Source organism: Nelumbo nucifera, chromosome 4 (genome assembly GCF_055504915.1).
Source record: "Nelumbo nucifera cultivar China Antique chromosome 4, China Antique-T2T, whole genome shotgun sequence".
Classification (NCBI taxonomy): domain Eukaryota; kingdom Viridiplantae; phylum Streptophyta; class Magnoliopsida; order Proteales; family Nelumbonaceae; genus Nelumbo; species Nelumbo nucifera.
In genome coordinates this window covers 77,933,037-77,959,669 of record NC_142652.1, presented here as the reverse complement: position 1 = coordinate 77,959,669, position 26,633 = coordinate 77,933,037, and the positions used below count along the sequence as shown (strand labels likewise).

The 26,633-nt window shown below is 36.8% G+C and overlaps 1 protein-coding gene across 3 annotated transcripts in view; it reads left to right on the top strand.

Annotated features, from left to right (window-relative positions):
* The first annotated feature begins 8,094 nt into the window (after nucleotides 1-8,094).
* Nucleotides 8,095-26,633, top strand: part of LOC104605094 (uncharacterized) — a 54,002-nt gene continuing 35,463 nt past the window's right edge. Inside the window, exons 1-7 of one of the 3 annotated variants that reach the window (XM_088902761.1) lie at nucleotides 8,095-8,545; nucleotides 15,650-15,730; nucleotides 15,872-15,971; nucleotides 16,104-16,188; nucleotides 16,278-16,327; nucleotides 16,434-16,469; nucleotides 18,511-18,590. In XM_088902761.1, the coding sequence (XP_088758887.1) occupies nucleotides 8,501-8,545; nucleotides 15,650-15,730; nucleotides 15,872-15,971; nucleotides 16,104-16,188; nucleotides 16,278-16,327; nucleotides 16,434-16,469; nucleotides 18,511-18,590 (477 nt within the window). In that variant the 5' untranslated portion in view covers nucleotides 8,095-8,500. Of the gene's footprint in view, nucleotides 8,546-15,649; nucleotides 15,731-15,831; nucleotides 15,972-16,103; nucleotides 16,189-16,277; nucleotides 16,328-16,433; nucleotides 16,470-18,510; nucleotides 18,591-26,633 lie in introns of all 3 variants that reach the window. The other 2 variants (XM_088902762.1, XM_088902763.1) reach the window with 2 other exon arrangements.

The window sequence follows — 26,633 nt, the reverse complement described above, 5'->3', positions numbered from 1 at the left end:
GCACTCATCATCATCATCGTCATCTTCTACTTCTTCTTCTTTCTCTTTTTCAGATTTTAGTCGAAAAACAGGGGCTCCTCCCCTATACTCCTCAATCCTCCCTTTCTCCACTCTTCTTCTTCTTCTTCCTTCGCCCCATGAATCCAACTGTTCTCAGTGAGTCACTCTCACTCTCTCAGTCGTCAATCCACCCCATTTTTTTGCTTTTTTTTTTTTGAAAAAAAAAAACAAGGGCTCCGCCCTATACTCTTCTCCTCCCTTCACTAATTCAATATTTCAGTCATTGTTCACACAAATCATCTCAGTTTTTAACAGCTAAAGCCGTCGAACCTATTCTTCATCTCTTCTTCAATAATTCTTCTCTTCTTTAATTCTTCTTCTTCTCATTCAAATGTTTTTTATATCATTAATATATATATATATATTATATGGCTGAATTTTTTTTTATATGGATGAACTACATGTCTGAAACTTGATTTAGTGATTGTATGTCTGAATTGAAAATATGATATTCAAAGTGTTTTATTTTGCTTCATTAATGTTTTTTTACATGGCTGAACTATTCTTTTATCTTTTTATCAGTTTTTTCAAATGTTTTTTATATCATTAGTATATACATATTAATAAATATATATATATATATATATATTGAAATGTTTTTATCTGGCTAAAGTACAAGTCTGAAACTCTATTATATGGCTGAATTCAAAATTTAATATTTGATTATATGGCTGATTTTTTTTTTTTTATTTCTATTTGTATATTGCAATATTGCATTTGTTGTATATTGCAATTTGATATTTGATTATATAGCTTAACTGAAATTTGCTTACTTTAAATTTTTACTTAATTTCTATTTTAACTGAATTATTGATAAGCTGAAATTTGCTTGCTTTGTTTTTGTTTTTGTTTTTATTAAATTATTAATTAATGTCATTGCTGATTTTACCTTGGTCTTAGTCTTTTTATTGCTAATTTGTCAATGTCATTGTTGATTATATCATTGATTCATTGCTAATTTGTTTTTATTTTCGTTAGATAATGGCAAATGCAGCAAATCAAAACACTTATGGCACTAGGAATAAGGTCCAGTCAAAAGATTCAGCATGGAAATATGCATATTAGCATGATTTAGAGGATAAAAATGCTCTTACGTGTTGTGTGGAAAGATTGTTAAAGGAGGAATTAAGAGAGTAAAACAACATTTAATTGGAGGATTTGGGGATGTTACCAAGCTAAGTGTCCAAAAAATACAACAAATATTGCAAATGAGATGCAAGAATACATGTGTAAAAGTAAGAGGAATAAACAGTGAGATGATTTCACAGTGGAGGACAGTTGTGGGCCATGGGAGCAAATGGTTATTGAGAAAGAATCTCACCGTGAAAGTAACCAAACTATGAAAGTAGGTGGCTCCATTTCAACTGGTAGGAGTGACCAACCATTAAGCCCCATGCTTTCACAAAAAGATAAGGGAAATGTTAGAGGACCCATGGATGCTTTTGTGAGGCCAAGTCCAAAAGAAGTGGTAGAGGCAAGGCACAATGGACTCTTGGTGCAAAAAAACATAGAAAACCAGTTGAAAATGGAAGAAAGAAAAAATGTGAAAAAGTTATGGTTGCACTATTATGTCAAATGGATGGACAGATAAGAGGCAAAGAAGTTTGATAAATTTTTTGGTGAATTTTCTTCAAGGTACTTTCTTATTGAAATCAGTTGATGTCTGAAATGAAATCCACAATGCAACTTATTTGTATGAATTGATTGATAAGGTTGTTGAGGAAATAGGAGAAAAACATGTGGTGGAACTGTTACTGATAACCGGTCTACTTATATTGCTGCAAGAGACCTTGTGAAGATAAAGAGAAATAACTTATTTTGGACACCTTTCATTGCTCATTGTTTGGACCTCATGTTGGAAGATTGAATTCTACCAAGAGTTTCATTGCCAAGGCAAAACATGTGACAACCTTTATTTATAGACATCCTCTTCTCCTTGCTCATATGAGGGAGAAAACACATGTGAGGGATCTTGTTATATGTGTTGTTATAAGGTTTGCCACATCATTTTTTACTTTGCAAAGCTTGTTCATTTTCAAAGAGCCATTGCATTCTTTATTTGTTAGTGATGTGTGGATAGAAGTAAATGGGAAAACAAATCAGAATATTTAAGAGTCTTAAGCACTATTAATTCTGTTACATTTTGGAAAAAATACGGATTTCCCTCTTAGCTTTCCAACCAATTGTGGAGGTCTTATGGTTGGTTGATGGTGATGAAAAACCTGCAATGGGGTACTTACACTTTGCAATGAAACGAGCAAGGGAAAAGATCAAAACAAATTTTGGTGGGAAAGAAATAGAATATAAGCCCATTATGGAAAGTTTTGACAAGCTTGGAATAATATGATACAACATCCTTTGCATCTTGTCTGTTTCTTCCTCAAACCAACCCTCTTTTATAAAGCTAAAGCTAAAGATGAAGCATCAATTGGGAAGTTTGAAATGGGCTTTATAGATTGTATTAAGAGGATGGTGGGTGACATTGGAATTGAAGATAAGATCTCCCATCAAATGGAAGAATATAAGCATGTCTGTGGTGCATTTTCTAAGGAAATGGCAGTTAGACAACGAGAAACAAAACAACAAAGTAAGATATACCTCTAGAATCTTATTTTTATTAATTTTTTTATATTGATATCTTTGAATTTGTATTCTCTAATTTAATATTTTCTTTATTTGTAATTTGTACTTTGTAATTGATTGGTGGCATACTTATGGACATTGCACACCAGACCTTAGGCGTATTGCATTACGCATATTAGGTCTTACGTGCACATTTTCTGCCTGTGAGCGTAATTAGAGCACATTTGAGCATGTAAGTAATTTTATTATTATTTATTAATCGATTTATGATTATAAAAGTTAAAATATTTTATTTTTATAATCTTCTTATTTTTGTTTGTTATGAATGTAGATTCATACAAAGAAAATGAACATACTTGATCAAAAGAGGCTTAACGATATTGTCTTTGTTCAATATAATCAAGATTCAATATAATCAAGAGGTTCTTGACAAGACTTGCAAACCCATAACAATTTGATCCCATTTGCTTCAATGATGTTGATGAGAATATTGAAAGGTTGACTGAAAGAGACCCATCAAATGAGCTAGTTCATGAAGGTGGTGATCTCACATGGAATGAAGTGGATGAAGCATTAGGAGCAACTGAAGCTATTAAGAGTGCAAATAGACCGAGGAGAAGTGCATATATAGTTTATACACGTGCAAGTAGAAGTGAAGGTAGAGGTGGTCGTGGAAGAAATGATGGTAGGGGACAAGACAAAGGAAAGAGTATTGTTGCAAGAAGAAGAAGATAAAGACTCAATTTGGGATAGAAACATTGAGGATAATGAAGATGAAGTCGTAGAACTTGATGAGGAAGATGAAGACGATGAGGATGCGGATGATGTTGATTGTGCTATGATGACGTTGGTGGATTTAGTGGAGGGGTTGTGGGCTCTTATTACCTAAATACTAAAATTAGTTAGATATTTTTCTTTATTGATCATCTATAAATTTCATGTTTTGTTATCCCTAATCCTTTTGTGGAGATTCTAGAGAATTGGATAACTGTCATATTTATTTTTTGTTATGGTTTTTTTCATTGCTTGATTTGGTTCCTACTTCCTTTAAATGCCTATAATAGATAAATTTCAATCAAGGTATGTCATATGTGTTTGATTTGATTCCTAGTTTTCTACATAATTGATGATTCATTTTATTCTTTGTTCATTTTCTGTAAATTTACAATGCTTTTTATTTAATTTGTTATTGATTTTGTGTGTGTGTTAAAGGAAAAGTGAGAAAAGAGAGAGCACTAAAAAAGGACAATGCTCAACATTCACTTCAAACTCAAAGGTATGTCTTTGACTATTTGTGAATTTAAAAAATATTTTTAGTATTTATTAGTTTAGTTTTTTAGTGCAGTTGCCTAGTTGGTTTAAATTCCTTTTTATTAATAATGTTTTATATTTTTAGCTTTTTATATGAAATTTGTACTCATTTGAATGATTTATAGTATTAATAGTTAGTGTACTTGCTTGCTAGTCAGCACACAAAACCAATAAAATAGCTTAGAAAAGCATAGGTAAAGTAAAAACTCAAGAAAACTAACATTTTAAAATTCCAACGCCTAGGCGTCTGGGTGCCCTGTGGTCGCCTAGCCTCACCTTGGCGCCTTGAAAACTATGGTCTGCGAATTGTCTTCGTGTCTATATTGAACTTGCAGTTAGCCCGGAGTACCACATTCGACTTGTGCCTCAAAAAGTGTTTGGGAAGGCTATGCATGGGCTTGCTTTTGAGGCCCCATGTAGCTGCATCAAGGCTTGAAAACTCTCGACATGGTCCACTAGGTCACTAGTGTCGTCGTACGACTCAAGGCTAGGGGCATTGAAGTCCTTGGGCTTAGGAGCCGCAAGGATCTTGGCCGACAGCGGTGAAGTGCGAGAGACATATGTGGCGGATGACGCGGTGGTCCATTTGACTTCTTCCTTCTTTGTTTCTTCCTCATCTTTTGGGGCGAAGCGGATTTTTTGGTCGCATCAAGTGCATCTGTTGTGTCTCCTTCAAAACCCCTAAATAGATCTGATGTTGGTGGGCCCAACCTAAGAGGTGGCCTAGCTAGTTTCTTCACTTGGGACATAGGTGGAGCCCTAGGCTTCCGAGGTGCGGGTCCTCTCCAGGTCAGCAGTCCCAAGTGTTTGATTCTAATTCTAATTCTAATTCTGGTGAGGAAAGTTCTATGAGCATAGGGGACCCGACACCTGGTTCTGATTCTGGTCGTTGGGCTGTTGATTTAGAACGATTGTGAGTTGGGGAACCTGACCGAAAACATGTGACTGTGGCATTTATGGTATCTACAGGCTGGGCATGTATTGGTGTTGCATCCATGTCGTTGCAACGAGACGACCTTCCTAGCTTTGCATCGACAAGTCAATGCCATGGATGTACTGTGCCAGCTATTGAAACTGTTGGCCGTATACCCCAATGGGAATCCCTGAGGGAGGCTCTGTCCCGACAACACTGAGATGGTGGGTAGTGTCAGGGGGATGGAGATCTGCCATATTTGGATGTTTTGCGCTATTGCATTCTGGACAAGTTGGCTCTGCCCCCCACTCGTGGTGCCTTCGACCTGGACGTTGTTGACATTATTGTTGCTTGATGAAGTCATTGCTTAAGTTAGAGAATTTGTGATAACTTAGCTTTTATGTAGTGTTTCCCACAAACACTGCCAATTGATGGAGTGTGATATGGTGCTCTCTACTGGAGGACAACTTGGATGTCGGACTGACTAGGTTGATTGGCTGAGCTACAAGAAGACAATCAGAGTATCAGGGGTGCTTTACTTGCGATGGGCACTCCGATGCTTAAGTTAGTGATGAGTGTTTTGAGAGTTAGAAAGTGAGAAAGCAAGAGAGCTATGAGAGCTAAATCGCACGTACCCTCTTTGGTTGAAGGGAGCGCCTTTATATAGGCACAAATAGTTGTGAGCTTCGCGTAGCACATCCAATGTATCCGGGAGGATGTGGCTTATCAGCCCGCCATGCTCGGAAGTGGTTTCACGTTTGGAGATGGCTTTTGCGTAAAGTGATAAAACTTATTTGGTTACCTCCAAAGTGGGTAGCGCAAAAGCCAACTCCATTGGTGAGGCAACGTGATCCCAAAGGACTTGGAGATTATAATTTGCACATAATAGAGGCCAGTCACCATATCACATAGGTCACCAACTAGACTTCAGTCAGGTCGGTGGGGCCTCAATAGGAGGTCACCCTTCGTGCCGAGGTCTTTGGCTCGATCCAGAGGTGGCCAATCGATCATGCTAATGTGCCTATAGTTTAGCCTTGCCAAAGTGATGATGAAGCACTCTTAAGGTATGCAAGGTGCATCCGATGTGGTTCCACGGTGATCTCTATCATTTCGGCTAATGTAAGTTATTGCCTACATTGCACCGAGGTGTTATGAAACGGTTTGGAAGTGCCACATGGTGTAATATCAGTGAAGGGCCAAATTACCCCTCATCAAATAGTATTGTATTTTATCACATGGTTTACTATAAAATCTTGGATAAATATGGTACTTAAAAAAGGAAAATTATTTGAGTGGCATTTTCTGTCATGAAATATGTTTAAAAATAGGTAATTGTACACTTTTTTTTCGAAAGTATAGGGGAGGTTCATACGATTGGCAATGAAACCTAAGAGTAGGGATGGCACTAGGGTAGGTTTGGGGAGGGTTTTGTAAATTCTAGACCCTACTTGCCTCTCTAAACTCCCAATTTGTACCTACCTCAAAACCTGTTGTGGATCGGATTTTGAGAATCCAAACCCTCCCCCACCATACCCTTTCGCATTCAAGGGTATGGTGGGTTAGGTATATAACCTACATCTTATTTCCTATTATTTATTGTTATATATAAGTAACAATTAAGTAAAATAACATGAGAAACACATCAAAATTTCCTATTATTTAATTAAGGCATGTAGAAAAAATATAAAATGTTAATCATCCTTCACAAAAATTAAAAATATTATTAAATTCAACACCTAATAGATAAAGTTTATACGCTTTCCAACAATATGCGGGTTGGGAGGGTTGGGTTTAGTTCAACATCGTGGCTCACTCGTACTCATATGGGTTGTAGAATCTTAAAACTTGTTCATGGCCCAAAATATGTATTTCGAGTAGGGGTGGCTACGAGCCAAGCTCTTCACGAGCTACTCGAGTTCGAGCCCAATTTACAGGCTCGATTAATAAAAGAGCCGAGTTCGAGCCTAATAGAGCTCGACTCTTGAGGCTCGTGAGCCAAGCTCAAATATATATATATATATATATATATAATAAAAATATTATAATTTTTAATTTTTTTAATATTAAATAAAAAATATTTTTTATATATAATTTTTTATCTTTATAAAACCTTTTCCCTCAAGTCAAGCTCGAGCCAAGCTGAACTCGAGCTTATGAATTTTTGACTCGAGCCGAGCTTGAACTCAATGTTCTAGCTCGAATTGAGCTCAAGTCTTGTACAACCTTGGCGAGCCGAGCTTAAGCCTCGTACTATTTGGCTCGGCTTGGCTCGAACCCACCCCTACTTTTGAGCATAAAACTAGACCTGACAATTGGGTTGGGTGGGTTGGGTCAAAGTACTTTGGGTTGATTTTGGGTCGGGTTGTCAAATGCTAGACCCTAACCCTAAATGTTCGGGTTAGGGTTGACCCATGGGTCAATTTGGGTCATCCCAAAAAATAATTGAAATTAAAAAAAATAAAAAAAAATTAAATGAAAAATGTCAAAATTAAAAGAATTATCCTCAAAATTACAAATATAAAATAAAAAACTTGAACATTTAACAATTTAAAGACTAAATTGAAAAAATTAAAGAGTGGAAATTTCTAACATAAATAACCCCAATTAGACTTGACAATTGGGTCAGCGAGTTAACCCATGACCCAAACCCAACCCAAATTTTATGGGTTGGGTCGAGTCGGGTCATTTTCACATTCGGGTAACTAAATATGAGACCCTAACCCTGTTTTTCAGGTTGGGTTGGGTCGGGTTTGCGGGTTGGATCAACTTTTTGCCAAGTCTACATAAAACCCACCAATTGACGTGGATAGGGGCAAGTAATCATCAGGTAAAGTAGAAATTGCCATTTTACCAAAGAGAGGTTTTTATGGCTGTTTTACCCGACTAATGAAACTGTTCAAACCATTATTTGACCAAGATTCTAAGCTCAGTTTTAGTAAAACCTTAAAAAAAGAAGCAAAAACCATCCAATCCAGACGGTTGAATCGTGACCCGAAGGTAAAAAATGGTTTGGCCTCGGGGTCGGTTTTTAGTTAAAACATTGAATTTTATAATTTATCCAAAACTTAAAAAAAGAAGCAAATGCCATCCAATCCAGACGGTTGAATCGTGACCCGAAGGTAAAAAATGGTTTGGCCTCGGGGTCGGTTTTTAGTTAAAACATTGAATTTTATAATTTATCCAAAACTTAAAAAAATAAAAACTTGGGGGTGTGCTTAACGTTGTTTGTAGTAGCTCTAGAAGCCGAGGGTGGAGCCGACTCGAGAGGACTGCAGGAGATATTAGTGGGCAGTGGGCACATCAAACACACGAGTGGTAATTAGTACAAAAATAGGAGGAAATTATAGAGATTCGCCAATTCCTATATATTTCTCGGTATTTCTATCGGAGGGCGGGGAAAGTGCACAGAAAAGAAGGGAGAGAGAGAGAGTGGGAGAGTGCGTAGAAATCCGAGGGTTCTCTCCGACGTTAATGGCGGTTAGGGTTTTCTGTTGATCTTTAGAACTCAAATCTCCCGCCACTCCCCTCTTTCGTTCTTCCTAAAGCCCTATTCAGTTTCCTCCTTGCAATCGTTATATTCAATTTGGTAAATAATTTCTTGTAAATTTATCTGAGGAAAGAGAAAGATTATTCATGGGCGCGCAAGGAAAAAACTCGGCTGTTGCTAATTCGATGCAAGTAAGTCATTTTCAGCGATTATTGAAGCTTAAAGTTACTCATTTTATGGATTTTGATGTTGCCCTAGAATTAAAGTCAATTGCGCTCTGTTAATCGTTATCATCCTTCTATTCAAAACATGAACTCACCAATAAAAAAATCAAAGAATGAACTCGATTTTAGCAAGAAAAAATGTACTTTATTGGAATTGCCTCTCTTTCAATTTGTTTTTGATTTTAGATGTTCCTTTTTCCTTGTTTTTAATTCGAGCGGAAATGCAAATTTTATTTGATATTGATATTTTTCAGGAGTTTCTTCTTTCCGTTTTGGTCTTCCTAGTTCGTTCTGAATTATCCGATCTAGTAGTTTGCAGCCGAGTTTTTGGTTAAACTCGTTGATTGGAGTCATTAATTAGTTGAATGATCACTTCACTTCTGACGCATAAAGAGAACATCTTATCCTCCGTTTACCAATACTAGTAGAAAACTATACTTGTCAACCCATATTGAAGTTGACTTATTTGGACTCCATCATCAATTGGACACTTGAGCTTACATCATACCTAATTATTTTTCCTCTGTCCTAGAAGCAATAATGGATGTTGGATGTCTTTGTAGTTTGTACCAAGTAAGCACTGTGATTACTGCATTATTAACCTGGATGTTACTTGACTCAGAGCATAAAGTATGTCTTGGTTTATAGAAACTGTGACTGTTGACATAATTTTCATCTGATACAAGATGCAGTGTTTGACACCAATAGTGTGTTTCAATGTGTAAATAAAATCTACCTCGGCCCAATCTAAACCTGTTCCTACAATAGGCCTATTCATGGGCTGGGCTCAGGCTTAGCTTTTGCCAAAATTTGATTGGGCCCGGCCCCAAGCCTGTGCCTGAAGCAATGTAAAATATTAATGGGCCAAGGTTGAAGCCTGGCCCATGAATGGGTCTACCTACAAGTTTAAACCGACATGTGTGTTGATTGAACCCTAACAAATAAGAAACTAATAAAAGGAAACTAATATATAAACCCACATAAAGAATAATTTATTAATAATATTTATTTATTAATATAATATAAAGAACATAAAACAAACATTCATTTGCAATTATAATTTGATCAATTGTATGTCTCCCTTGTACAAATGCTCCTTGGTATTAAGAGATCATCATGGGCATCACCTTCCTTATTATCATAGACAACACTGTGTCAATAACCTTTTACATACTCCCCACCAAATTTATGGGCCTAAACTCCTTCGTGATTCTGTCATCACGAAGGCATTTACATCTAGATTGAGGCTGCATCAACTTAAACTCCTTCCGCTCGGCTTGAGGCTAAAGTGCAAAAGAACTTCGTGATTCTGTCATCATCTTGAAGGCACTTACATCTAGATTTCTGTCTCCAACAAATTTTCTCAGCCTTTTATATGGCTTCAATTCTTTCTTTGGTTTTTGTCTTTCTTCTCTATGTGCCTCTTGCAACTCTCTCTGATTTTTCTTGCCATCTAACTCCTCAGTTTTTTGACGTGTCCTTTTTTTGATCAACACACTCCTCTTCCCTCTTACCATTCATTTTTCCAACTTGACAAACTTTGAGTGACCCGACCACATCTCTCAGCTCTCTTTCCAATCCACAGTGAAAAAAATCTATCCAGCTTTAAGCATATTCGGTTGAATTGGAAATTTGACCAAGTAAACTTGGTTTGCATTAAAGGAATCTCTTTTAATCCGAGCAAGTCCACCACTTCATTAGATTTTCTCATTCTAGATGTAAATCTTTGATTGGGGTTTAATGGTTTCTGGCGAGGACTGAATTACATTAAAATCCATCCCCGTCTCCCAATACACAAAGGTCCTATCTCTATATTTTGTTGGTCCATACACAATTGTCAGTACCCACTCAAAACCCATCCTCCAACCTTCTCGGTTTCATCGAAATTGTGAATTGTCCAATCAACTCCTCTATGCAATCGAATTGTTCATTCCTCCATGCTGCATACTGTAATAATACCTCCTAAACCTCCCCAAGAGGGGGCATAAGCCTAGCTTAGACCTCTCTCTGCAAAACAACTTCTAATCCATTTCCTGTCCATCACAATTAACTTAGACTCAACTCCGTTTTTAAAATAATTCTGGCTTCTCCCTTATATTCTTAATTACTCCACTCTTCTTGGCACCCCTAAAACACCACAAATTTCAGTTTATAATCTGCATTGCAACTAGCTAGATTCTAGAATCCCCTTGACTAGCCCCCCTCCATTATCTTCTCCGAATCCTCTTTTTTATTTTTTATTTTATTGCTTCCTCTTCCTTCACCATCATAGTCAACCTTGCATTTGAGCCTCTCCATTTCACTCTTCTCTTTCATTTCTTCCCCCCTGACTACAACTGATTTCTTTTTACAGCTAGTCTTGCCAAAGCATCTGCCAAATTATTTGCTGACCTTCTAGTCCATTGCAACTAGCTAGATTCTAGAATCCCCTTGACTAGCCCCCCTCCATTATCTTCCCCGAATCCTCTTTGTTTTTTGTTTTTGCTTTTGTTTTTGTTTTTGCTTCCTCTTCCTTCACCATCATAGTCAACCTCGTATTTGAGCCTCTCCATTTAACTCTTCTCTTTCATTTCTTCCCCCCCCCTGACTACAATTGATTTCTTTTTACAGCTAGTCTTGCCAAAGCATCTACCAAATTATTTGCTGACCTTCTAGTCCCTGTAAATGAAGTTCTTAATTCTCTAGCCACATTTCCTGCTTATGTTTGTACTGCCACATGCCTTGCATGTTAGTATTTGAGCTATTCAATTATACCACCTTTGAGTCCCTTCAATGACAACTCCTCTGTAGTTTAAGGATTTGCCCAATCTGAGCCCTTGAAGTACTACTAGTTCAACTTTAGTTGAGTCATCTTGTCAATGGGCTTTGAGTAGATGGGTATGATATTGCTGTTGTTCATTTTGAAAACACCACCACTGCCTCAACTTCTTAGGTTTTCCATGTTACATTTATCAAGATTAATTTTATAACATTTGGCGTGGAGGATGCTGCATTCTTGTAGCAATGCTCGTTGTAGAAGATGATGAATGCTATCCATCGTAGGGCTGCAACATGGGCAGTCTCGAGTTGAGCATTTGCTAAAATTTGAATGGGCCTTTTCTGGGCCCAATGTTGTGTAAATTCATCAAGTCAGGTACCCAACTTGTACCCCAACCCGTTGCCAACCTTTAGAAATGTCATTCAAGGAGAATGGGTTGAAGAGGCTTAGATATATCACCCAGTGAACTTTCTTCACAAAATAGCGATATTTCCAGCATTATTTGTATCTGCAAGTAATAAAAATGCATTGGTATCTTAGTGCTTTGGATCTCAGAATGGACAGGTGGTTTGGAATCCCAAGATGAGGAGGAATTTAAACGATTGGAAAATAGATAGGATGCAGAATTACTACTGGAGGTTCACAAGGAGAAACCTTTTTTCAATCAATATGATACCATTTGCAGTTTGTTGGGAAGTGTGGAAAGAAAGGAATGGGCAGATATTTGATGGGAAACAGAAGTCTAAGGAGAATATGTGCGCGATTATTGGTGCAAAGCTATTTGATTGGGTTCTGTTCCGTCCAGATTTTCAAGGAATCAAAAGAGAAGAGTTTAGAGCTTATTTTGGGGAACTTTAGAGCTGTAGTAATAGTTGTTTCCTGTAGCTGTTTGTTGCTTTGCTTGTAGTTCGTGATTCCTCATCTCTTTTATCTAGGTAAACATTTTCTTATTTTAATAAAATTTTATTTTTTATTGATCTGCAGCAAAAAAAAAAAAAAAACAACAACGTGATTTAGAAAGATTGAGGTGTGGGAATGACTGGGTTATTTACTTCTAAGTCCTTCAAGAGTTTAAATCATGTAGTCCTGCATAGCTTTGCTAGTACAAAAGTGGTTAACTAGTAATATGAGAATTGAGGTTAAATGGGTAAGCAGGTCGGCTAATACTATGGCTGATTCTTTGGCCAAACAGGGGGTTTCCAGGGAAGGTCTTTTTTGTGCTACATTGTAACTTGTTCTGGTAAATTGGAAAGCTGTACTTAATTAGGTTGGAGAGGTTGCATCTCGTGTCTCTCCTTGCAGACCTTGTACTATTTATCTTTGCTGATTAATAAATTTCATTCAATTATTAAAAATATTCCTTTGAAGGTAGTTTTTGTAGTGTGTTGGGCACACTAGGGAAGTGCTTGACAAGGGAGAGCTTAAGTAGGAGAGGGATGGTGCTGGAGTCAGTGAAATGTGCCATGCACTCATCTGAAACAGAGACAGCAGATCATTTGTTTATCCTTTGCAATATGGAAAAATATGAGTTAAGTCCTTGGGACTTTTTGGAGTAAAAGGATGCATGCCAGACACACTGGAAATTCTTCTTTCATAGCTGGAATTTGAAAGGGTTGAGCAGAAGAGGAAAGGCCATATGGTAAAGTATACATGCTGATACTTTCTGGAAGGAATGCCTATATATTAAAAAATGCATCATGCACATGAGATAATTGTGAAGAAGGTAGTGAGCACCCTTATCTCTTGGTTGTTGGAACAACAGAGCTTTACAAGGAGTATCATTCAATACTCTTTTTTTGACTATGAGAATTTGTTTGTATCACAATTGGTAATATACAGAGCCTTAGTATGGGTGCTAATTTTTGTACTAGTTTGCAATACTATCAAATGAAAGTCATCCTTTACCTTTTCAAAACAAGGGAAAAACTAGCATTTTTCTCTTCCCATATTTCCCATAGCACTGCTTACCTTGTGCATCTCTATAGCACCTTCCCTGTTTTCTTTGGGAAGGGGCAGAAGAAAGAATCTAGGAGACTTTGTAAATCACTGTGAGACTCCACTTGCATCCAAAATGGTAAAAGAAAAACTTCCAAATGTAGGTTACAAAAGGACAGGAGATTAGTAAATGGGATGCATTTTCATCACTGTTCATTGAAAATAAAACAAATGTGAGGAGATAGACGCACTGGTGAGTTCATCTTCTTTGAAGGACATCACAGATGCTGATTGTCAAGTGATAAATTTCCCAAGAGAATGATCTTTGGTAGAACTAGACTCCTCCAGTTTGCCTTATATGGAAAAGCCAATTAGGATGCAAGAGGCAAGAAAGATCTCTGAGGAAAGATGTACTAAAGAAAGAGCTGAGTGTGGTTAAGGATCCATAATCTACTATCAAGAATGAAAGTATCAAAATAGAACCTTTCTAACTTCTAAGGAGTTCATTGAATCCCAAACCACAGGGGTTTTGCATTCTCTCAAGCCCTTTCTATGAGCTTGAATTTTTGGATCACTCTATGGGCTAGCATTCAAGCTGGCCCAAACTTAGAGAAACACAACAAAAAATGGTCAAGAGTTTGTTAGGAGGGAGGGAGTACAGGCTAGTGAATCTATATACAAGAGGCAATCTATGCGCAAGTAAAAGCTATTTTTTATATGTGTTGTTTCTTGATTGTCCAACACTCTGTCCCACATAGCAATGCTGGTCTTATTGAATTTTCCTTGTAGTCTCATTGGTATATGCCGGTTTTATAATATGTTTCTTTTAGCCAACTCTTTTCTCTTGGGCTCAATTTTGGAAGCTGAACTTTGGTGGTTACTATTTGGACCTTGGAGACCTAGTTCCTTTGGGTATTTGAAATTCATTTGATGCGAATTTGAGCAACACCAATCAATGAACTCATGTTCAGTTGGCTTAGTGGGAGTAAATCACTACAAATTTACTTTATAGTGCTTTGGTATGGATCCATTTCTGGGATGATTGATTGATAATGGAGAGTGTGATAGATGGATGGTTCCATTATAATAGAGCTCTATGGATATTCCCATTCCTGTGGAGTAACCGAAGGCCCCAAGCTTTGGGTTTGTGTTGGAACATCTTTTGAGGCTTGTATTGTGTTCTGTTTGGACCATCCTCCAAAGAGGTCATCTTATTCTTTGCTCTCTCTCTCTCTCTCTCTCTGTTTGCACTTGTGAGAAATATAAGGTTTTATGTGCCAAGAATCATGTATAAGTCCCTCTGCAACTAGTAGCCATTTAATGGGGGTTAGAGCCCGGCTAGATTGTTAAACTAGCTGCTATGTATACTGCATAAAAAAGTATGAGTGATGCCCCTGTACAAATGTCTGTAAATATGTGGTGCCATTGACTTTCCCTTAGATTTCTTCCTTCAGGAGAGGATTTATTCTCTACTTGGGCAGATGATTCCTTCTTTTTTACAGCATCTAAAAGAACTATAATTGAGAAAAATTAAAAGTAGGACCTTAGCTGTTTTGTAGCTAGCAAAGTGATCCTGTATGGATAAGGGGAAGTGCCTATGAGCTCCAAAAATATTCCAGAAATTTGCTCATAGAGCTTTGCAGACCTCAGGTGTAGAACAAATTGTTGGTCTGCTCATCTACCTTGTTACATTGGCTATGGTTATACAGAAATCTCATGGTTGGTCTTTTTTTGGGTTTTTCCCCTCTTACCTAGTGAGACAATGATATATGACTATTAAAATCTTATTATTGGTCCTGTTGCTATTACATTTATCTCTATTTTCTTTTAGGTTGACATTGCAAGTTCAATTTTCCTGGTTGCATGTGTTGCAAGATCTTTCCTTCTTGGAGTTTCATATATTACATTGGAGTTTCTTTTTTATTCATCGAAAGGAATGCTTGTCGACTTTTATCTGATTCAGTACCTTGTTATTTCCTCGTGAGGTTACTCAGTGTGGTCTTTTTCTAATTATTTGATATCATAATAAATATAAGAAAACACTATTCTATGCTAATTATCTTCATATATTAGTTTTTTCTTCATTTCGTAACTTTATCCTTGAGTTATATTTTTTGCTTATCATATTCTGCAAAGCTGTAATTCAGGCTTCATTGATTTTGTGGAAAAGTTGAAGGTAGGATCTTTTCATTATTTCTTAGATGTAACTTGGAGGTACTTGTGCGTCTATGCCCTAAACACAATCAAAGTACTTTATGCTTTTAACCAATTGTTATTTTGTATGTCTTGTTCCTACCTGTTGGTTATTTTGGACTAAGTTCTTTTGACTTCATTTTTGCTAATATTCTAATTGGTTTGCGGTTGTTCACAACATTCAGCGTGTCAAGGTATACCGTCTGAATGATGATGGTAAATGGGATGACCGGGGAACTGGGCATGTTACTGTTGAGTATCTGGAGGTTTGTCCATGTTCTTGCATTTCTTTTTTATTTTTTCTGGTGTTCATACTATTGTATTTTAACTCACTGGAGGTTCTTAAAAAATTGGATATTTTATGCAGCCAAGTGTTATGCTTATTGACTGCAATATTTTGAACACAGAGATCTGAAGAACTTGGTTTGTTTGTCATTGATGAAGAAGACAATGAAACATTACTTGTTCATCGTATCAGATCAGAAGATATTTATCGAAGGCAAGAAGGTACTTGTTCTGTCAAATGAAGCATATTACTAGCAGTTTTCTTATATGTTGCTTAGGTGATAAAAAATCTTGTTTGCTTCTTAATTAATGGATACCCTTGGTAACATGGAATAATTTCTTTCCTTTTGGCAGATACAATAATCTCTTGGCGAGATCTGGAATATTCTACAGAGTTAGCTCTTAGCTTCCAAGAGGCTACAGGGTGCTCTTATATATGGTGATGTATATTTTGCTTTCCATCTTTCATTTGCAATAAAGTTTTACTTCGTTATTGTTTTATCATGATTTTTTTTTGGTTTTATGCAGGGACCACATTTGTAATGTGCAGAGGAACATACGTTTTACTACTCTTAGCAGTAAGTATTCCTTTTGTGCTATGTGAGTATTGTCTTTATGTTATTACTAAATTTTGAATCTTTAGATGCTCTAAAGATACTGAGATTGGCCCATGCTTGCCTACAGATGTATTGGAGACATCTGGAACTTCACAGGCTAATGGTAATTCTTTCCTGTGTTTGGAAACCTCATCTTATCTTTCTTTCATCTGTTTTATTTTCTTGATTGATGCATTCACTTTTTTTGTGGCTTTGACTAATTGGTTGTTCTGAGAAAGAAACTGTTTGCTGTATTCTTTCCCATATAGTATGGAGATGGTTTGGAAGATTCTCTTAATTCGTCATCATTATGCCCTTTGCCTATGTCCACATGAACCTTTTTTTTATGTGTAATAAAAAAACATTGGTGATTCTAAGGGTGTATAAAATGGAACAAAAGCAGGCATTTTTTTACAGTGTGCTGTTGCAATTATTAAATTAGGATTTCCTTCAGGCCTAATGTATTGCAATTTTTCACATAATTGAATATTTTGCTTCTTTTTTTTTGGTTTGGTGTCAAGATCAGTAGGGAGGACTGATGGCTGGGATTTGTTCAAAGCTGGATAAATTTGTGTTCAATACGGATTGGGAAGGCCATTAGGGAGGACTGATGGCTGGGATTTTGCCAAGGGTTACTTTAGATCACTGCCCAATTAGTATAGGAACAGAGATTTTTTTTGACTAGCCCCACCCCTTTCAGGTTTGGGAATATTTGACTCACTTACCCGGATTTTATTCATAGAGTGGAAGAATGGTGGAATGAGGTGAGGGGAGTTGATTGGGAAGGAGTGAGATTCCATAGAAAGATACAATGTCTAAAGAGCAAATTAAAGGAGTGGAATAGAGAACATTTTGGTAGAATTGAGGAGAGAAAGCTTAGTGTGACTTCCCAAATTGAGCAATTGGATGAGAAGGAATATCAGAACTTGATTAATGAGGAGGAAAGACGCTTGAGGTGGTCATTAAAAAAGGTGTTAGAGGAAATTTTGCTTAGGGAGGAGATATGTTGGAGGCAGAAGTCGAGATATATATGGATTAAGGAAGGGGATGGCAATACTAAATTCTTCCATTCAATTGCTAATGGCAGGAAAAGAATTTTGTGCATAAATTGGAAGTAAATAGGGAAATTTTGAGTGTGACCAAGAGGCAATTGTAAAATGTTTTGTGAATCATTTGTAGGAAGTCTATATAAGGGTGGGTTATGTTGGAGTCAATGTGGAAGGGCTATGTTGGCCAAGATTGGATCCAGAGTTGGCACGAGTATTGGAAAGGGACTTTGAATTGGAAGAGATTAAGAGGGCTGTTTTCTCAATGGATAAATCAAAAGTGCCAAGGCTGGATGGTTTTACAATGGTTTTTTGTCATGATTGTTGGGTGCTGTTGAACATTTCATTAGTCCAAGACCTATAAAAAAAGGAACATTTCATTAGTCCAAGAATCAATTCTACTTTCTTTAGCTTTGATACCTAAGAAGGGAGATGCCGTCCAGCCAAGAGACTTTAAACCTATTAGTTTGGTGACTAGTATTTATAAGATCCTGGTTAAGTGTTGTTGTTAAGATTAAAATTAGCCTTCCCAAAAAATATTTGGGGAGGGATACGTCCTTTTGTACATCTCATTTTGTAGCCAAAAAATATTTTTCCTTTTTAGACTAACATATAATTAGATCTGTATAATCTATTTTGCTGTTAATTTGGGCTTGCATGTGATTCCAGTTCCTATTAATTTTAAGAAAAATTCTTAATGGTTGTGCTCAATTATTCCTGGTTATATTTTCATATGGTTTGATGCTTTTGTTTCTTGTTTTTCTTTGAAGGTGATATTCTTAGTTTAGAAGATTATGTATTTTCTACTGAGTTCAGATAGTCAATTTCCTTTTGATTTCACTTATCTTCTATTTCCACTAGTGTCTCACTTGACTCATTTGTATCATACATGACACCGTTCTGTTTTTATGGGATATATTAGTGTTTTGATTTTCTTGTTGTTGCGAATACTTTGGTATTTCTACTTGAATTGCTGTTTTCTTATTCAGATCCTGATCTACTATTGCTTGAATCAAAGGATTTCCAATTACACAGTTTGGAGCTTTGTCTTGGCAATTTATTGTTTTTGAAAGTTGTGTTTGTTCTAGCATTACCAATCACTATTTTCTATTTCTACAGATGATACATTTCATGGTGTCAACAATGAGTTGAGGGAACTGCCAGCAGTTCAACTATCTGCACTTCCCTTAATATTGAAGGTGTATTGGACATTTCACTTTTTTCTATGATCTTCTATAACTAATCTTTTCAATTCAGGACTCTATTTAGTCAATGCTGTGCTTGTTTCTGTGTTTGTTTCAATTCTGCAGCTTATGCAATATGCAAGGTTTAAAATGTCGATGTCGATAGAAATGTCGCTTATCGGAAATGTCGAGGGGAAATATTGTAAAAATTAGAGACATTGTTGAAATATTATGAAATATGTGGAAATATGCAAAGATATTTTGTAAAATGCTAAAAGAAGCATGAATACATATTTCTAGACTATTATCTTATTCCCAACCATTATATAAAGCTAAGAAACTAAGATCAATGACAAATTAGTAAATGATGATTTACTGATTTATTATGCATTTTGATGTTTTTACAAGGTTATCTGATATTTTCTTTTCTTATTTTTAATTCTGTTTTATTATAAATTCTAATATATTTATTTCACACTAGCAAATAGAAATACATTTATTCTGATTTTTTTAAATATTAAAGTTATTATACATTATGTTTTATTATAAATTTAATAAACTGATTCTCCTTTTTTGTAGTATTAAGATTATGATAAATTCTGATTTCTTATAAAACTTAATGAATTTATTATGATTTTTAGTACTAAATTTATAATAAATTATGATTTAGTATAAAATTTATGAAATTTATTCTGATTTTTTATATAAATGTAGAATATTATTTATTATAAAATTTAATAAACATTTTCTGATTTTAATAAATATTTTAAAAAATACTAACTAGTTAATATTTTATTACTTGAAAAATATTTTATGTTTTATGTTATAAAGTAATTAATTTATTCTTTTGTTTTTATATTTTGTTAATTCTTTTTTTATAAATATTTTGTTTGAAATATTTAATAGAAATTATTAATGGAAATATTATTAATGTACATTAGTCGACATCTTGTCGAAAATAGTTGGCATCCTGTCGACATAATAGGAAAAACTGCATTTTTTTGGTTATTTGAACCGATTTGGTCGACATCCGAAATATAGGAAATGTTGACCGAAATAATGTAATTTTTATATTACCATCCATTTTCATGTTGGTGAGCCTTGACATCGACATATGTCGGGCGACATTTAGCGACATTTGGCGACATTCGAAACCATGGCAATATGTATTTAGACTCGAATTGATGTGAATTTTGAGTTTTCTTGTTGTTGAAGCTCAGTTCTTTGTGTTGTTGTCTTTCTTATTCTTTTCATTTTTTGGGGTTTATATTTTTATGAATACATGATATTTTCACATTCCTTTTTATTATAATACCACGGTCACTACCACCCAGAATAATAGCTATTAGTGTTGACTCTGGATCTCTGCAAATAATACATGTACAACAGGTTCGACAGTCCAATCATGAGTAAGCAAATCAGGGATCTGTAGAGATCAGATGTACCGGAAATTGATGTGCTTACTCCTGATTGGATTACATAGCCTGTTGTAAACATTTTATTTGTAGCAGATCTGAAGCCATTCGTGTTGTTTTAGGTGTACTTAATGCAAGTGTTCTTATGGGTTACTCTTAGTTTGTCTGTAAAGGGACATCTGAGTTCTTGTTTTGTGTATATATATAGAGTCTGATGTAATATCCTTAGTTATGTTCTGCAAGGGCACTTTGGTCTTTTTATTTTCTTTTATTTGTTTCAGTTGCCCTATAGTATAAATACCAATTATGGCACTGCCAGCCAAGACTGTTTTTGCTCTCACACATTCTTTTCTCTTTCTTCCTCCTCTTCTTCATCTTCTTCTCTTCCTCTCTCTTCTGGGTAATATGGTATCAGAGCGGGACAGTGTTCTCTAGAGAGATTCATAAAAAAAAAGACTGTTCTCTAGACAGTTCCTTTTCTGATCGTAGCCCTCTTTTTTTTTTTTTTCTTTCTTTTCCTGGAGTGAGAATGGAAAGGATGACTTCGGCCCAGGTCTGAGAAACCTTCGGCAACTTCTCCCCTCCTATTATCTTGGCTGAAACATTAAAAGATCAATATTATTTGGATTGGAACCTCCAAAAATCTACTTGGACTGAAAAGGGACAAGGTTTGAATCCTTTGTAACCTTTGTTCATGGTAGTAAAACCAAGTACAGGTCAAGTTTTGTATTGGCCGAATGGTATAAGGGGAGTTTGACTCTTTTTTGTGGGTCTGAAGATCCAAAGCCATAAAACTTTGGAACCTTTGTAGGTCATGAGTGACCTGGTTCAGTCGGAAGGGTACTGCAGTATTTTCTATTGATGTTTGGGTGGCTCATACTAGCCCTGGAGTGGTCTGTATGAACTATACATGTGTTTAACAGCAGCTGCTGTGTTTGGGTGTGCTTTTTGCATGCATAAAGGTGCTTAGGAGTGGTTATCAAAATCTGTTGGGATTCCTGTTATCATCTGTGTGTGTGGATTGAAAGAAAACCATTTGTTGTTCACTCTGGAGTTGTTATTTATGGCTTTTGAAGACTCTGCAACATCAGGAACTACATCTAATCAGGGTGGATTAAATAGTGGTCATGATACCTTGAGCTTTCCCATGACTATCACTCTGTTGGATGGCCGGAAGTACTTGGCATGGTTTAAGGAGATGGGCCTATATGTTACAACCGGAGGTAAGGCAAGGTATATCAACGGGAAGGTAAAGGAACCTAGATTGGGCACGACTGAATATGACAAGTGGGACCAAGATAACAACATGACCATGTTGTGGCTTTTGACATCCATCCTACTTTATGTGGGCAGAGACAACTAAAGAAATATGGGAACAAGCAAAATCAACATATTTGGAACAGAGGCACTATGCCAGAATCTATCAATCGCAAGGAGAATCTTCCACATGTAAGCAAGTGGAAAGGAGTTTGTCTGCTTATTATTCAGCCCTCACTTCAGTCTAGAAAGAGCTAGATTACTACCAAAAGCATTAAATGGGAGAGTGATAAAGATGCTAAGGCCTATAAACAAATAGTCTCTCAGCAATGTGTTTTTGCATTTCTACTAGGTCTCAACCCCATGTATGAACCCATCAGAGTGCATATTTTTGGGTAGCAAGGACACCCGTTCTGTCCAAGAGGTATATGCCTTAGTCCAGTCTATGGAGGGAGGTTTGCAATGAATGCTCCCGAGGGGGAGACTTTTGCCTTAGTAGTGAGAGGAAGCACAAGTTCGGGGAAAAAGGGGGATGGTTAGAAAGCGGTGGATGAGAAAGATAAACCGTGGTGTGCCCATTGTCAGAAATCCATGTACACCCATGAAACTTGCTGGGACTTGATTGGAAAACCAAAGTGGGCGCAAGAACTAGGAAATAAGTCAAAAAGAGTAGAATAATAAGGCAAATAAGAAGAAATTTACCTCAACAAAACAAATTTAGCATCTCACAAGTAACTCAGCCTTTGCTTTCCATGTTTCTTTTGACACTTGGGAATCCCCATGGATCATTGATTCCGATGCTTTAAACCATATGACTAGTAAGTTAACCCTATTCCAATCATATACCCTTCTCTCTGGTAAAGATAAAGTGAGGCTAACTGATGGATCCTTCTCCTTCATTGCTGGTCGATGATCTATATCTTTCCCCTTTGGCCTTTCACTATTTAATGTTTTACATGTTCCCAAATTGCCTATTAATTTGTTATCCATTAGTAGTATCACTCATGCCTTGAATTGTTCAGTAACCTTTCTTCCACATTCTTGTGTTTTCTAGGATTTGGCCTTTGGGAAGACGATTGGTAGAGGGAACATGATTGGTGGTCTCTTTGTGCTAGAGAATAGAATTGGTGTTGCAGCTTCAGAGTCTGAGTTGGTCTAGTAAGAGTCAAGTTATTTTGTAACACCATCATTTAGGTCATATGTCTTTTGAGTCCTTGAAGTATTTGTTTCAGAATTGTTTAAGTTTGTGTTAGTCAATGAGTTTTAGTGTCAAGTGTATTAGTTGAGTAAGCATTGTAGAACTTCATTTTCTTTACGTGGTAAAAGATCAAACTTTCCTTTTTATCTTTGTGTACTTTGATGGGCCATGTCAATATTCCAACCAAGGTTTCAGAGTATCGACATGTATCGGCCCGTATCGGCCGATATGTATCGTTCTGGGACCCCACCGATACGCCCCTATAGTGGGTGTATTGGGGGTCTAACTAGTTCAGGGGATGGAGGAGACCTAAACCAGCCTCCAAAATCGGTTTTAGAAAAAAATAAAAAAAAACTAAAAAAAAAATAGTATCGATGGCGTATCGGGCGTATCAATATTTTGAACCATGATTCCAACTAAGAATGGCTACAACTATTTCATTTAATTTATAGATGATTTCTCTTCTCTTGGTTCACTTGGGTTTACCCTATGCACTTTCAACAAGTAGTTCCTAAACCTGTAAGATATTTTCAGTGCAAAGATCCAAGTTTTCCAATCAGACAATGCAAAGGAGTATTTTCATAGTGGCATAATTGAATTTTTTTGCTTCCTGTGGCTCCCTGTATCGGAGCTATTGTGCTAGAAGTCTAGACCCCTCAACAGAATGGGGTTGTAGAGAGAAAAAATTGCCACTCCTAGAAGTTGCTCGGGGAATGCTTTTGCAGATGAATGTTCCAAAAGATTCTAGATGGATGCTGTTATGACTACTGCTTATGTTATTTATTTATTTATTTTTGATTGGAAACGGTAACTTCATTAATATAACTTAAGAATAACTTTCCAGATTTAAGTACAACTGTCAACCCCTAAGTAGGTGTTGAGCCCCTAGTAACCTTTCTTACAAAACTGCCCAGAACATTCTCCCCAGTAACCTTAGGTGTTGAGCCCCCTAAGTAGGTGTTACGCAACGTGTCAGCTGAACCATTAGTTGATGTTATCAAATCACATGGGTACAAAACTGCTTATGTTATCAATCGCATGCCATCTCGGTTATTGGAATATAAGTCCCAACATCAACTTCTCTTCCTTAAGGCTCTAATGCTTCTTATACCCATGTGTGTCTTTGGTTGTTGGTGCTTTGTCTATGATCTATCCCTTACCTATGGCAAGCTTGATCCTAAAGTTATTGTTTGTGCTTTCCTTGGTTATTCTCTTTCTCAGAAGGGCTATCGCTGTTTTCATCCAATTCCCAAGAAATATTTTGTCTCTATGGATGTCTCTTTCTTTGAGAATGTAAGGTTGAGGAGAAAAGGATAGGTTTTATTAGGGGTGAGCAAATGGGTAGGCTCTACTTAGAACCAAATGGAACCAATCTTGAACCGGCCCTACTTAATCTATTACAGGGTAGGGTCTGGTTCCAAATTCTTGGAGCCGATTCCCACCTATGTTGGTTCCAGGGTCTAGGGATTTTACCCTACTCAAACCGACCTACTGAACCAGCCTTGGAACCAAACATGCCTTGAAATTACACCAAAATATTTTTAAGGATGTGAGGATTCGAACCCAAGCACTCATGGTTACAAAAGCCATGGTCTCACGTTACCATTGAGTTACATAAGTGATTTGATCATTTGTTTTCATTTAATATTTGAATGTGTATGATAAATAATGTAAATGACATTCATCAAAAAAAATAATGTAAATGACAAAATTTGAACAATATATTAATATATTATGATAATCTACATATTAAATTACTCAATTTAATCAATAAAGATAATATGAGTTTTTAACTATCTATTATCATTATTGAAAATCAAAATTTTAAACGACATGCTTCCTTTTTTTTGAAGCGGGAGAGTAAAGAAAGAACAAGTTCCACAGGTAGACCCTAGAATCAACAAGGCCTGAACCGACCTTCACATGGTTGGTACTAGTTCCAAAAACCCAGTACTGACCCCTACAGGGTAGGTTCCAGGTTCTGCCATGGAATCGAACTGAACCGACCCATGCTCACCCCTAGGTTTTATTACCTCCTTTGCCAATTTGCCTATCCTCCATTCCGTGTCTTCTGTAGACAACGCTATAAATGACAAGGCCAACAAAGTTCAATAGTTGTGGAACAGCTGAAGCTGTGCAACCAATGCCATTGAACTCTTAGGGGTTGGATCCCTCACCCTATCTTGGTATCATTTTTTTGGTTGATATCCTTCAACCTATCGACATTGATACTTTAGCTTGTGATCTGGACCTTCCTATCACAAAGAGAAAAGGTGTCAGATCATTTACCACACACCATCATATGGCTCATTTTTTATCTTTTGAGAACATTTCGCCCTCATTTCGTGCTTTCCTTTTATCCATTGATGGTGTCCCTCTTCCTAAGAGTGTTGCAGACACCTTATTAGTTCTTGAGTGGATAGATGCAATGAAGGAAGAGATCAATGCCTTATATGAAAATGGTACATGAGAGTTGGTAAATCTTCCTTAAAGAAAGGAACCTGTGGGGTGCAAATGGGTGTTTTCTGTGAAACACAAGGCAGGTGCCATAGGTGTACGAAGTTGATTATGCAGAAACTTTTGCTCTAGTGGAAAAGATGAACTCTATTAGGGTTCACCTCTCTTTAGCTATATTTGGATTGGGAATTCCATCAATTAGTCATAAGTGCACATGATCCAACCACCCAGCTTTTGTGCAAAGAGCAATGAACACAAAAATTGCAAGTTGGAGAAGTCTTTGTATGGCCTAAAATAGTCGCCAAGGGTTTGGTTTAGTAGACTCCACTAGGCGGTTCAACAAATGGGTTTTAGATAATGCCAGGCTGACCACATGCTCTTCTTCAAGAAGCATGGACATATAAAAGTTGAGGTTTACATTGATGCTGATCGGAAGTAGCTTGGTCCAGCTTTCCCACCCTTTTCTTCAACCCCCCAAAAAAACACTTGGTTATTTTCGGTCAGGCAAAGTGTTGAAATTTCTCGCATAGGGTTCCTGTATTTGTTGCTGCTACGCGAGCGTAGCGAGATAACAGAGAGAATGAAGTGAATGATGTTAGCGAGCGTAGCGAAGCACCGATACTCCTGTTGCTGAGACGCGAGCGTAGTGAGCTAATCGAGTGAGCACAGTGAATGGGTTGGTTTTGTGGATGACAGAAAATCCACTAGTGGCTATTGTACTTTTGTGGGATGAAACCTTGTTCGTTGGTGAAGTAAGAAACAATGTGGTGGCCAGATCTAGCGCAGAAGCGGAGTACAGAGCCATGGCACCTAGAGTTGTAGAACTCTTGTTGATTAAGAATCTTACAGTCCAGGTGAATTGGGGTTCCCTCTTGATGGCCATGTCACTCAATTGTGACAATAAAGCTGCCATCAATATTATAGCTAATCCGGTACTCCATGATAGAACCAAGCACATTGAGGTGGATAAACATTTTATCAGGGAGAAACTAGAGAAGGGAGAAGTTTGCACTCCATATGTCAGCTCAGAAGAACTTGTAGTTGTTCTTACCAAAGGATTAAATCACTTGCGGCACTATGATTTTTGTGACTAGTTAGGGATGATTGATATCTATGCCTCAGCTTGAGGGGGAGTGATGTAATATCTTTAGTTATGTGCTGCAAGGGCACTTTGGTCTTTTTATTTTGTTTTATTTGTTTCGGTTGCCCTATAGTATAAATACCAATGCTGGCGCCTCCAACCAAGACTTTTTTTTTGCTCCCACACATTCTTCTCTCCTTCCTCCTCATCTTCATCTTCTTCTCTTCCTTTCTCTTCTCTTCTAGATAATAGAGTCAACTTCACTCCAGAAAGCGTACTCTCGGATCTGTCCTACATTAGTTTTGTATAAGAACCATATCTAGAGGTATTGGAGCAAACCTCAGAAAACATGACAAACCTTATAGTGAAAGAAGTTAATGTCAAACTTGATTATTCGTCCCATAGCTATGTTGAAGAGAAGGATTGACTCTATGATTGAATTGACAATGTAGCAGCTAGAGTTGCTTCCATGGAGCAGAAATTTACTGCTATGGATCGCAAAATTGGACAAGAATTTGTTGAAATGGATTGCAAATTTGACATTTTAAATACCAACTTTGAATCCTTAGGGTTGCTGATTAAAAAAAAGTTTGAATCCTTAGGGAGTAGGGTATTGTTATTGGCGGAAGTTCTTCAAATGCCACATCCAT